General features: G+C 50.3%; 2 protein-coding genes across 3 annotated transcripts in view; both read left to right on the top strand.

Moving 5' to 3' along the window:
- The window catches only part of PAK2 (p21 (RAC1) activated kinase 2), a 44,728-nt gene extending 40,803 nt beyond the window's left edge, over positions 1-3,925 (top strand). For both annotated transcript variants that reach the window (XM_084529958.1, XM_084529959.1), the window contains exon 15: positions 159-3,925. In XM_084529958.1, the coding sequence (XP_084386084.1) occupies positions 159-245 (87 nt within the window). In that variant the 3' untranslated portion in view covers positions 246-3,925. The remainder of the gene's footprint in view (positions 1-158) is intronic.
- Positions 3,926-8,737: 4,812 nt separating this feature from the next.
- LOC311441679 (aquaporin-12-like) lies at positions 8,738-11,007 on the top strand. The gene is made up of 3 exons (XM_084530072.1): positions 8,738-9,474; positions 9,864-9,980; positions 10,361-11,007. The coding sequence occupies exons 1-3, from the start codon at positions 8,868-8,870 to the stop codon at positions 10,537-10,539; spliced, it is 903 nt and encodes a 300-aa protein (XP_084386198.1). The 5' UTR covers positions 8,738-8,867; the 3' UTR covers positions 10,540-11,007.
- The last annotated feature ends 2,235 nt before the right edge of the window (positions 11,008-13,242 follow it).

Below are 13,242 nucleotides of genomic sequence, written 5' to 3'. Positions count from 1 at the left end.
GCAGGCTAAGGGTGCTGTGAACTGTTGCATTCTTTGGATCTGTCCCTTCAGGAGCTGTGCATTGATAGTGTTTATGCTGCTTTATTTTTATGGAAAAGTGCTGTGTGGCTTTTTAAATGGTCTTTTACTAATTTACTGTGTTTCTCTCTTCCTGGCAGCATCCCTTTTTGAAACTGGCCAAACCTCTGTCTAGCTTGACGCCACTGATCCTGGCAGCCAAAGAAGCAATGAAGAGTAACCGCTAACGTTATTGCCACGGCCTCCATCTTTTTGTTTGTTTGTTTTTTACAAATCTTTATAATATATGAAATTGTTACACTTCTGGGGGGAGGGAGGAGATTTGCTGGGGGGGTGGGAAACATCTGCAAAAGGGAAGAAACTCTCATCCAGAAGACGCCCGAAATAAATTGTGGTGACTCTAGTGATCCCTTTCTGGGGTCCAGAAGGAATTGAGGACTGAATTACTGGCCCTTCTGTTTTTTCTTTTTTTTCTTCTTCTCCAGACAGCCCAGAAATGCCACTTACTGTGCCCAGGGTTTTAAGGGTTTTAATGACTTTGCTGTAACAGCTCCCGTTCATTGTACCCTTCTGGGTACTTTCAATACTTGAATGACCGATTCAAGCTTTCAGAGAGCAGCACTAATTTTACCTGCTGATCTCTTGCATTCTCCTCTTCCTCCCCTCTACCTGTTTACTTTTAAATCTCTCTAGTAAGCTCCCATATAACTAGATTCATGGCAAATGTGACAAATGTGAAGGTACATCTTGCCCCTCCTTCCCTTTACAGACTAGCTGTCACTGTACTGTAGAATTAACAACTTGTCTACTTAAGAAATCATAATATGTTGAGATGTATTTTGCTTTTTAAGATGAGTATGGAGAGAGGGGGAAGAGAAGTATTCAACTGTTTTTCGTATGCCTGTGCTCTGTGGACTTTTAATCAAAGATGTGGCCTCTTTGTAGAAACCTCACGATTGGTCAAGTCTTTGGATGTCAGTTTTTGGATATGTAGGTAAGGGTCAGATACTTTATTTATGATCAAATGATCAACTATAGTCAGGGCAAGAAAACAGTTCCAGCTGTCTTCCTGTGTGCTCTTTTTTCCCATTAGACTTGCTGGCCAGACGCTTAAGGGATATTTTGCTTGGTGTGGTGGGTGGTTCAAACACACGTATTGTATCTGTTCTCTGACTTTGGCTTTGGAAGTTATGCTGGTGCCTTTGACTTTTTTATTTTACATTTCCCTTCTTTGTATCAAATACATTTTTGTATATGTTGTAATTTTTTTCCCCAAGCAAATAATGCATCAACCTATGGTGTTGTCAGAATTTAAGTATTAGAGCTATTTTTTCCAATTTTGTATGTGCTCTATTTGTATTAATGAAATCAAAACAAGTAATCAGATATGAGGACACTGAAGACGCAGGATGTTTTTTTTAATATAGTTCGAACAGAAGAGTATGAACACTTGGAAATGCCAAAGCGCTGTTCTGAGAAGACGGAGGCTGAGGAGGGAGAACAGTGCCTTCAGACATCGATGGGGCTCGTTTGGCTGGCTAGTTGGAGGCTGAAGAGACTTGATGTGTCACGCTGATCCTTCCTCACTGAAAACACGCCAGCCAGAGTGGCTGAAGTCGAACATCCAATGCAAGAAAAAGTGCCTCCTTCTGAGGGACAGTGAGTGACTTCAGTGGTTGATTTCTTGGAGTGTTAATGGGGCACGTGTAAAAGAGTCTGTGCCCCCTGGCTACTTTCGGCGCTGCAGTCTATGCATTTCAACTTCCCAAACAGTTTAATGAAGAACTAACTGTAGTTACAATGTGCCAAATGATTCTGTGAAAGAATAACCCATTACTTTACCGGGATTTTATCTCTTTCCCAGTGGGCAGGACCTGGGATGGACAGACTTGCTGGGTATTGACAGAGGACCCCAAATAAAATTTACGCACACTTTTACAAACGTTGCTGGCAAAAGATAGAAATCATTTTCAGATAATGTCAGTGTTCGTGTAATGATAGAAATAACTGCATGGGGACTGGTAGCCAAGGTATGACAAAACTAACTTCCAGCTGAGAGCAGCCAGCCAGAACTGCTGAGCCTGTTTGTGCTTTTGAGGGGAGAGGGGAAGCAGGGCTAGGGTCCCAAAATGCCTGGTGTAACTCATCAGCTTCTAGGAGGTGGCTTTGTACCAACAAGATGCCTTACTGTGCAGGGAACTGCAGTGCCACGCACGGTTCAGTTTGTGTTCTGCTCTTGTGTGGTAGGCACCCAAGTAAATGACGCTAGCTACGACATCAGAGGACAAAATCCCTCTAGCTGTAAGTGTGAGAATAGCTACAGTTTAAAATTCAAGATAGTGTCGCATTTCAGGCAAATAAATAAATCTTCTTCCCAGGCAAAAGGTCCTGCAAGCCCCAGACCCTGTAACACTGTAATGGTAGTGCCCCTGGTTTGAACGTGTCTGGCTTCCTGATCAAATGAAGTAGCAAGGAGGCTTGGCTGAGGAAAAGAAAACTGTCTTACTGATGATTCCCTCGGTCCATTGCTGGCAATGGACTTTGTGAAACTCCTTGTGCTAGAGTTAAGGTGGGGGCTTTTCTTTTTTTTTTTCTTTTTCTTTCTTTTTTTTTTTTTGATGGCACAGACTAGGCAGTAAGATAAGTATAACTTGTGAGAAATTTAGATTTTTTTTTAAATAGAGGAACATGAAATCATAAGTAATTTTAACTTATTAGTTCACTTTTATTGATGAATGAGAATGGTTTTAAACTTATATTATGAAATTTGTCCCATTTAGCGTACTTAGGAGACGGTTTCCAAGCTTACAGTCATCCTAGCAAACAGGACTTAGCCCGATCCAGGAGTTTTACAACACATATCTCGGTGCTTGCTGTGTGACCCAGCACGGTGTTCAGCCCTGCAGCTGCGAAGTGTGCATCTCCCCAGCCCCACGCAGCAGTGGTGTCGTTAAAGGGTGATGTTTCTTGCCACCTGCTGTCAGAGATGAGCTGGATAGTGACTGAGCTGGCAGGGAAGGAAAGCTTCAAGAAGGTTGCTGTGCCGTACTTTTGTGTCTTAGTGGGCTGGGCAATGCTTCTCTAATGATGTCAGCTGTGTGTGTCTGCAAATTAAAAAAAAAAAAAAGCAAGCCACATTTTTTTCCCTGGAGGGAGCAGACGAGCATTTTTAAGACTTGCTGCTGCTCGACTTGTCTAGGGTAGACAAATAGCAAATAGCTGGAGTTTGAGCAGATGCTGAAAAGGAAGGGATTGCTTCTGTAAGTGCTGAGATTCCCATACGTCTCGCTCGCCTAGGTGCCAGCAGAAGATCCTGAATTGGATTTTAATCCAGCCTGCAGGCAATACGTAGGGAGCGTAACGTCCTGTGGTGTGACTGGTTGGGTGTACGGGGCTGGGTAGCTCGTGGTTGGCATGCGTGTGTGCAGGGAATGTTTGACTCCTGGGATTTTTGTTATCATGGAATAAATTGGATTCCTCGTTGAAAGCAACCGTGGCACTGGGAATGTGCACTTTGACCTGCCTGGGTGGTAGCAAGGTGTGCAGGGGGGCCCAGGAGGTGCGGGCAGAGCAGTTGCAAGATGCTGGGCTCCCTTGTCAGAGTGGGTGGGGGTGGCTGGGGGCAGTAAAAAAAATAACAAAAACTGTTAAAGGTCTTTTCAGCTGGCGTTGAATAAGTGTCTCTGGTCTGTTTTCCCTCTGTCCCTCACACTGTCGGTGGAAATGGAAGTGGGTGCAAGCTTTCTTTTTATTTTTTTTTTTAACTGTCTTCAGATTTTAATGTTGCCTTTTGTGTAATTTAATCCCATTATGTTATTTAATTGTTACTGCAATATTAACTACTGTATTTGTTGACTTTGTTTAATAACTGTTCTTTCAGGGCTAGAAATAAACTTCTAAAAAAACATTTTTTTCATCCCCTTCCCCGTCATGAGTTTATGCCTTCTGAGACAAGAGTAAATGAAAAGAGTAAATGTTTAGATGTCTTAATGAGATTAGCAAAATGTATTCTTGTCATTAAGCTTCTTATGACTGCTTTACAATGGATATCATTTTATGCTGCACTAGCCCGTCCCGTTTCTTTTCAAGTTTGATTACTCATCAGTCTGTGTACCGCCCTCATGTGATAACCACGAGCTTTCCTTGCCACCGCACGCTGCTGGCAGGCAGTTACTCCTCCAGAGCACCGATGGGGGAGAGCACGTCTGCAGCACCCTCTTTTTACCCATCATCACAGAGAGATCCTGTGCTATTTTGTGAAGGGAGCAAAGCAGCAGCTTCTCAAAGACCGGCCTGGTTCATCTCAGTTGTCTTTCACCCCCCACTCGCCTTAAGGTAGCATTTTGGTAGGGAGGGAGGGACTGGTGGACCAGTAAGCTGTGCTCGTGGCAGTGTGGTGGTGCAGTGACCTTTCCAAACAGGACTGTTTGACTGTGAATATCATCCAGAATCCTGCGTGTGGGGAGCGAGCTGGCCTGCCTGTTGGGAAGAGGTGACTCCAGCTTCAGCACAGTCCCCTCTGATCAGCGTTTGACCAAGCCAAGCTCAGGAGCTGGCTGTCAGCAGCTCACCTTGGATTTGGGGTGAGATGGGTGGTGGCTGTTGGCAGGCTGTGGAGACCTGCTCGTGCTTTTCATTGGAACTACAAAAATGCCACAATGTGTTGGCATTGCAGTCCAGTTAAAGGAAAGGATGCCAAAATTAATTCACCTTGGGGCTAAGGGTGGTTCAGGTGAAATCCAGATGAAGTTTCTGGCTTGGTTGTGAATGTCGAGGACACAGGTTGTGCCTTTTGTCATGTGTTACTGGAAAATCATCTCTTCCACTTTTTTGCGTGTTGTAAAAGCCTTGCTCATGCTGCTGGCAAAAAGAAATGAAGAAACCACTCTTCAAAAGCCTTTTCAACCAGATGTAAGAATGTCGTTTTGCACAAAGCCCTCTCTCTCCAGGTTAATTAACTCATTGAAGCATCTTTGTCTTCTATATAACTGACCCTTTATGCATTTAAACTGATGTTCTCTAGCACCGCTTTTAAGTGATGCTTGCATTTAATTTATGGGGGAAAAAGCTGTCAAGAGGAGGGAAAAGGTGTGTAGTGGAATCTGGATATTGGTACTTGTCTTGCTTTAAGGTGAGCAGCATTTTGGCTTAGTTATGGTTTGTATTAGTTGTGAGTTGCTTGTCCTTGCTTGATAAACACAAGTAGGTCTTGTGTGAACTTGCTGTGCACTTGCTTATAGGTGGCCTACGCCAAAAAAACCCACCCCCATCTTTTTTTGATCAGTTCGCTAAAGATCAGGTATTTTAAATATTCTGCACCAAGTTAAAGCCACACAGTCTTGCTGTGAAGTTGGGGGAAATGACTTCTCACTTCCAGGGCTGCAGGTTGGTTGCGGTGAATTAAATTGCAGAGCTGAGCACGATTATTTGAACTGTGCCAGCAACATGTTGCTTAAATGAAGAATGGCTGAGGAGTGTCACTTCGAATTAGTTTTTGCTGTAGTACGTGAAGAAAAGGTTTCAGCGCGATTCTTGTGGCTCGTGTACAAGCACAGCAGTTGTCTGCAGATGCCTGCTCCCAGTGACTTGGACAGCTGCATTTTTTGCTTTCTTTTAAGCTTGTGTTTTGCTGAGAAGATTGTTTTTAGTAAAAACAGCTGTATTGGTCAGCCCTGAGAGGATCTTACGTTCCTCTCTCGTGTAGGGGAGAGGTACGTGAGACTGTTAAGCTCAGCTAAATTCTTGACGTTGCTCTCAGATGTGCAGAGGAAGCAGGTTTTTCTAAGATCTTTTTCTTTTCCTTTGCTTTGAAGTCCAGACTAATGGAAACTTTTTTGAAGGAAAATGCAAACAAGTGAGAGCAGTGAATTTCTGACTGTAAGTTTTCTGTCTGCAGTGTGTTGTGAGGGGGGAGAGCAGTGGTGATGCAGCTTTCCCTTTCTGCAGTGGTGGTATTACTTTTCCCCTCTCCTGCCCACCAGCCAGCGTCTTGCAGGGAGGCTGTCTTCCAGCACATCATAATGTCATTTCAAAACCCATTTACCTATCGACCTGATCCTTGAACCAGCCTGTAGGGACGGGTGATCGATATAAATAAATGGGATTTGCCCACTAGGAAGGTAAATTGTTTGATGCTGAAAAGCCACCAGGCTTCTGCTTCCTCAAAAATTCCTCTGGCGCTACCAAACGACTTGGAGATGAGTCAGTAGAAAGGAAGAGGGGACTGGAAGAACAGACAGACGGTAGGTCTCTGTGCAGCCTCAAGTTTCTGGTGCTTTCTGAATGGCTTCTGAGTAATGGCTCGGGCTTGGTGTAACTGGATCAGAGGAGTGGGTGCTGATGTGGCAGGGCACGTCCTGGAGGTCCTTTTCCAGGTGCTCTGTGCTGGGCACAGGCCTTATAGGGGACTGACTTCTCCCTTGAAGTCGGGATTCTTACAGCTGAGGGTGATCCATCTTGTTATTTATTTATTTTTTCCCTCCCAATGGGTGTTGCATGGATTTGGCTCTTGTGAAATTCCTCGTGGCTCTCCTTGAGCCCGTTTGGCTGGCTGCCCGCAGGAGCGGGGAGCCCAGCGGTGGGTTTGTGCTGCCTGGCCCCAGCTGCTGCGGGGTGGCTGCTCATGGGGTTTGGGTAATGGCTTTCCTGCCCGGTGAACTCGCCTTAAATAACCCTAAGGAAGCTGCATGCAGCTGTAGCTGCGACCTATTCGGGGGTGTAGGGGGGAGCAGCCTCATTCTCTGCTTTTTTGTTACTCTTCAGTGTTTTAGGAGAGTTTGTTTTACTTCACCGTGGAAATCCTGACTGCTTCTGACTGTGTGGCTAAAATAAGGATTTAAAATACCTGTGTTTGAGGCTGTGTAGTTCTTGACTGCCCTGACAACAAATCTGGTTTAGAAAAGAAGCTGATGTCTGATGTCACAGCCATGGAAATGTGGCTTTTGTAAAGTGGGGAGAAAAAGGGAACGTGGATGAAAATGTATTTGGATAAGGCTTGGAAGAAAACAGCTTCTGCTCATCTCATGGGCTGCTTTTTTGGGGCGGAACATCCTGGGGAAATGAAGATGGAAGCTAACGGGCTTTCCCCGGGCCGTGGGCTCTTGCAGTATTGAGCCCTCTGATGTGCTCCTCTTGTTCAACCCCCTAGCAAAGCCGGCAGAAGTTTGAGTAGCAGTAGCTGACTTTTTGTAGCATTTCTGGAAAATAAGCTGTGCAAGACAAATGAACTCTTGAAGGGGCTCTTATTCCTTTGCGGTGAACTGGACACCCTCCAGTGCTTGCAGCATGCCCCATTCTGCTGTCAGCACCAACACGAGGTGGGAAGCCAGCTGCTTGCGTGTCTGTCATTGTCACCACTTACCCCGCTAATCCGATTCATAGGCAGCTGCCTCCTGCCCCTTGCTCAAGCCTGGGTTGTGTGACACACAATTGCAGGATGTGCCGTGGCCGTAATTGCAGGCAGCGGATGGGAAATAGGTTTAGAAGACCTCTGAGCTGTTGCCTCTAAGCACAACTCTAAATGCTTGAAAAGGAGAAGGGGAAAACCCTTCCTGCAGGAAGGAAGGAAGAGATGTTTGGATATTTTCCAGTTTTACCGCGGCTGTTGTGATGTTTTCCACGCCAGAGCTTTCTGGAGGAAGGGGACAAGAATGTGCTTGCTTTTCAGGCCTCAATGCGTGGCAGATCTCTCTTGTAACAGCAGCTAGAAACGTTTTGGTATGAGAGGGACTTTTGTTGATCTGGGCGAGTTCTCTGCTGACTGTGTCTGTGACTGTTCCTGTGTCTGTGCTGACTTTTCACTGAGCCAAAATTGGGAAGTTTGGGTCTTAAAGCGGGCTTCATCTTCCTGTATTTGGGCAAGGCTGTTTGCTCATTTGAGGATAAAGGTGCACACTTGTCCTGTGTTCTGAAAGGGTTAAAAAAATGTAAAATGGCAATGCGTTTTGGGGCAGGCTAGCCAAATCAGGCTGTTCCCTCTGTAGGGTGACAGCAATTCTGTCACTGCTGGTGGAGCTGGGAGAGATTCCGTCCCTCCCCTGTGCGTTACCAGCAGAAGGGGATGAAATGTCACCGTCACTGAAATGCCACCTGCAGGCAAGCATGCAGCTAGTGCCGGCAGCGAGCGAGGAGAGGTGTTCCTGGGGACAAGGACGGGGAAGCGTGTGCAAGCCAGGCTTTTATGCTGGCTAAAGAAAGACTTTGCTGTGCCTCTGGGTTATTTCTGAGCATGGGCAGGGTGCTGGGAAAGGGTAAAGCCTCCCTTAAAAAGAGGTGCAGGGAAACGATGGAGTCAGCTGCGCTCCCGTTCTCAGTTAAAAGTAGGGAGTCGGGGAATAAATAAGGTTTTATTGTTTTCTCATTTTCAGAAGCAACCCTAACAAGCAGCCTGGAAGAAGGACTGGGGTAGGAGCAGGGGGTGTACAGCACCCCCAAACTGCCCTCAGAGCCCTGTAGTCCCGGGCCATGGTGTGGGGCCGCGTCCCAGGCGCTGGGTGAATGCGTGGCAGAGCCGGGTGCTGGGGCACAAGGCAGGGCTTTGAAGCGATCCTCGCGCAGGGAGGTGGGCAAAATGTGAGGAGGGCAGCTCGTGTGTGCAGGTCTCGAGGTAGGAAAGCAACGAGGGCTTTTTCTTCCTCTTGGAAGAGCTTGTTCCCATGCTTCCTGCAGCTCTCAGGGGCAGCACATGCGGTGTTTCCCAAGGACTCCCTGGCCACCAGGCAGGTGCCAGTTGGGCTGTGCCACGTTTGCTTTCACACGGCGTTATAAAACGGAGGTGCGGAAACTTTCCCTGCTCCATCCTGGAAGCCAAAAGCCGCGTGGCTCGGTCTCTCCCTCGGGGGACTGTCACCATGTCAGGCCTGAACGTCTCCATCGCCTTTTTTCTCCTGGTTGTCAGCACATGTGAGATGCTCCGGCGGCTTTCCAAGAGGCTGCTGTCTCCTGGGGCGTACTGCTGCCTTGCTGGGGAGCTGACTGGGTCGCTGCAGCTCTGCTCGAGCTGCCTGGAGCTGAGGATGCTGCTAGAGATTGGCCTGTGGGGTGGTGGCTTTGGCCCCGATGTGGTCTTCACACTGCTCTTCCTCCTCTTCACGGTTCACGCCGCCTCCTTGGATGGAGCATCTGCCAACCCCACCATCTCTCTCCAGGAGTTCCTGCTCCTCGAATCCGGCCCCGCAGCCACTGCTGCCAAGCTGCTGGCCCAGGCCGTGGGCGTGGGGACAGGCTGGGCCATCACCAAGCTCTACTGGTCCTGGGAGCTGACCCAGTTCCACCTCATCCAGAACCTGATCGCCTCCGAGTGCAGCTCCTCCATCCGCACCTCGCTCTACCACGGGGCCTTCGTGGAGGGTGCCTGCTCTTTCCTCTTCCACCTTGTGCTTCTCAGGTTGCGGCAGAGCCACACCGTGTACCGGGCACCTGCCCTGGCAGCCACCGTCACCTTCCTGACCTATGCAGGTGAGCAGCGCCCCTGGTTTCTCTACAACACTCTTTGAGAGGGAAGAGCAATCCCTTTTCCCTCCTCTAAGGCTTGAGTTGAGAGAGGATGACTAGCAGAAGGCTTGTTCCCTACTTATTTTGGGGGTTCCCTACTGTTCCTTTGGGGGTGAGGGCAGCAGTTCAGGGCACCTAAGCAGTGGGTGAAATGTTGGTGTTTGCGTGGGGAGCAGCAGCAGGGTCCTCGAGCGTCCCTTTGGTCTTGCACTGAGCTCTTCTTGCAAAGCCTGGGGTGATGCGTGTGGGACTTACCAGGGTGCCCTGATGCTGATGGTTGAGGCTGCAGGCGTAGGTGCCTGTCCCCAGGAGATGACTGAGGCTGATGATGGCCCTGCTTCCTCCCCATGCAGCCGTGATGACCACAGGGGCTTTCTTCAACCCTGCCCTGGCCGTGGCCACCACCTTCGCCTGCACGGGGAGCAGCCTGCGGGACTACGTCCAGGTGTACTGGCTGGGGCCCCTCGCAGGTGAGATGTCCCGGGGGCAGCGGGTGTTTCTCCACATCTGCTGCAAGGCAGAAATGCTGGGTGCAACCCCAGCTCCTCCCGGCAAAGGGCTGAAGTTCAAGGGGGACAGATGACCGCTGGCTTGGCTCACCACCCGTTGGGGTCAACACAAGCCTCGCATGGCGAGGATGTGCACGTGGTGAGGATGCAGTGGTTAAATTCTCCTTAAAGTAGTAAAGCCAGGGCTTTCTGGGTGCTGCCACTGGGGACTTTGGCGCTGAGCTGCCTTTTGGTGATGGGAAAAGTTGTGGCGAGGGCCTGAAAACCACTGCTGAGCTCCGGGCAGGGTGGAGAGGCTCCCCATGTGGGGCGCACCGAGCGGGTATGTGCTCTCGTTTCAGGGATGCTCGCTGCCCTCTTGCTGCACCAAGGCAACATCCCAAGACTCTTCCAAAAAAACCTGCTTTACGGCCAGAAGAGCAAATACAAGATACCCAAGGCAAGGGTGGCACATGCGGAGGGTGGAGAAGAGCGGCGGAAGGGGAAAGGCGAGAAGAGCGACCCTGCGCCTCGTGCCTGAGCCCCTGCAGCCCTGCTGCTGGGAGGGGGACTCCTGGCATGGAGGATTTTGCACACCCAAGCCTTCAGTACTGTCCCCGGGAGGGAAAACTAATGTATCTGTACAAATTGCTGTCTTGTGTACACAGGAAGCTTATGGAAACTAGGGACCACTACACAGGCGTGCTTGAGCAGCCTCCAGGTTGTTGCATCACTTGGAATAATCCAACTGTGCCTCCCACAGCCATAAAAACGGTGTAAACCTGTAACCATGTTTCAGGCCTTGGAAACTTGGGCTGAGGAGGAAGGTATCGGTGAAGGGGTGCACAGGGTGCCTGTGGTTAGCAGACGTGGCACCGGTATGTGCTGGGGTGGGGGGGGTGCACGTGGACCCCCCACTGGACCCAGCCCTGGTCTGCTCTCCGTGGCTACGTGCAATGCCCCTAAGGAAACGAGGCGTTGTGACATGAAATAAATGTGATTGCGTTGAGGTGAGTGGTGTCCTTCCTGCCAGAGCGCAGCTGACTGAGTAGAAATGAAAGAAATCTGCTCGTCTGTGTGCGTTTTAGGGGAATTTCCTTCTGTGCTGGACTGGATGTGAGCACTGGGGGCTGAGATCATCCCACTTCGTCCCCAAATGTGGTGCTCCCAACCCCTGCGTTTTGCAGGGACTCTGTGGGCACGATGCTCCTGACCTGCTCCGAGCTGAGCACTGTGGCTTTTCGGATCCTGCCTAATTTGTCTGAGAAGCAAATGGTGAGTAAAGAAGCGGTGCCTGACTGCAGTGACAGTGACTGATGCCAGTTTGGTACCCGGGCGTGTGGTGTCCCCTCCCCTCCTGATGGAAACCAAAACCTTCAAGGTTCTATGTCCCTGGCCAATTGGATTTGGGAAGCTCAGATCCTTTGCCATTTTTTTTTTTTTTCTCAACTTCTTTTGGTTTGGAAATCATGCTGGAAATGGGGCCTCCTCATTTAATTTGCAGAGTTTCTCTATTTTGGCCAAGACAAGAAATACCATTTGACTCTGGGGTTATTTCAGAGCCCAGAGCAAAGCCACCAAGGCTTGGAGGAGGATCTGAGGGGGGCGAGGGCGATCTCTGTTTCCCCAAATTGATTGTCTGGCTCTGCTTTTGATTTGAGGCTAAATGTAGGGTAAGAAATACAAGGCTGACTACCCCACCACGACTAATTCCTGTACTTCCCCCCCCCGGGGCAGTGCACGGAGCATTTCCACAGCCCCTCAAAGCAGTGGGCTGGGATGGCTGGAGCAGAGATGCTCGCACACCCGCAGCCTGGCACCGCAGTACTAGTGTGAGCCCCGGGACAGGGTGCCAGCCCTATAAAGGCACTGAGCAAGTGCAGCATCCAATGGGGACAGGTAACTGCAGAGCTGGGGGGAAAAAAGCTTCTTTGTTTTGTGCTTTATTTTGTTTTTTTTCCCAAGGAGGTGTCTATCTGTTGGGCTGCTGGGGGAGATCAGTGACTGGGCAGAGTGATGTAATAAGGGAAATTTAACAGGAGTGGCGGTGAACATTGTTGTTTTTAATTAAGAGGCTGCTTTTCCAGCACAGTAGCATTGAGGTGTGATGGAGGAGAGCTGCAGCTGGACAGACAGAAGCGTTCCTGAGCTGTAAATCAAGCTCGGCAGCACTGATTTACAGCTTGGCCCCGCACCAGCTCCGGCTGCAGCCCGCGCTTTGCCTCCCCGCTCTGCGGGGCGGTGATGGGGCTCCTCGTGGTGCTTTCACATGGATGCTGGCATCGAATTTCTGCCGAGCAGCACTGGCGAGACCAGGACAAGTGCCCCTGGCACCCACCCTGTGGCAGGGAGCTGTGGCTTCACCTGCTGGGCCGAGCATTGCGGGACAGGGAGCTGGGCTGTCAGCCCTGTGCTGAGCTGAGCTGCAGCCTCTGGGCATCCTCCCCCGTCCCCTGCATTGCCACCTCCAGGACCAACCCCAGGAGAGTTGGGGACAGGCCCTGGGACCCACTGCCCCGGGTCCTGCTCCCTAGCAGCAGTTTTTTTTCATGGTCCTGCCTGCATGGAGGTGGCCAGGGCCTCCAGCAGGTCTTGTCCCACCTAGGCTGACCACGGGGCAGCCCCAGAGGCCCAGGGGGCGAGCACCCAGCTGTCCTCAGTGAAGGAAACTAGAGAACAAGGCCTGGAAAGGGGGTGAGGTGGCTCAGTTTTTGGTGCCCTCCAGCCTGTGCCGCAGGATGCTGCCCTGCTGCATGCCCCGCTGAGAGGGGACGAGCTGGGGGGTCTGCTGGGGGGGCTTCTGGGGAAACTGCTTCTTGTAGAGAGCGCTGCTGTACTGAAGCTCCGGGGTCACCAGCCGCCGGCACATGGTCTCTGTCTCCTTGTCCAAGCCCTGCTTGAGGTTATAGCCCAGGATTTTGGCATTGCCGTGCTGCAGCGGCCGCAGGGAAGAGTCCTTGATGTCCTTAGGGCCCACGCTGCCCATCCCTTGCAGGCAGGTCCTTGCCAGCTCTGCCTGCCTCTCCCGAAGCGCCTTCACCTCCCGCTGCATGCGCTCCCTTCCGATGTCTCGGTCGATCCTTTCCCAGAAGGTCCTGTTGAAGTGGGTGTAGATCTCCCAGTCCAGCTTGTTCCAGGCCTTTATCTTCTCCACAATGGCTCCTGAGAGCGGGGACCTGGTGCTGCTGTCCCTGCTGTTGAGCGGGAAGGACACGACGCTGTCCAGGTCCCAGCACAGCGTCTC

Source organism: Aythya ferina (assembly GCF_964211825.1).
Source record: "Aythya ferina genome assembly, chromosome: 9".
In the NCBI taxonomy this organism is placed as follows: Eukaryota; Metazoa; Chordata; class Aves; order Anseriformes; family Anatidae; genus Aythya; species Aythya ferina.
Note: the sequence above shows the minus strand (reverse complement) of the source record. Positions and strands in the feature narration are given on the sequence as shown.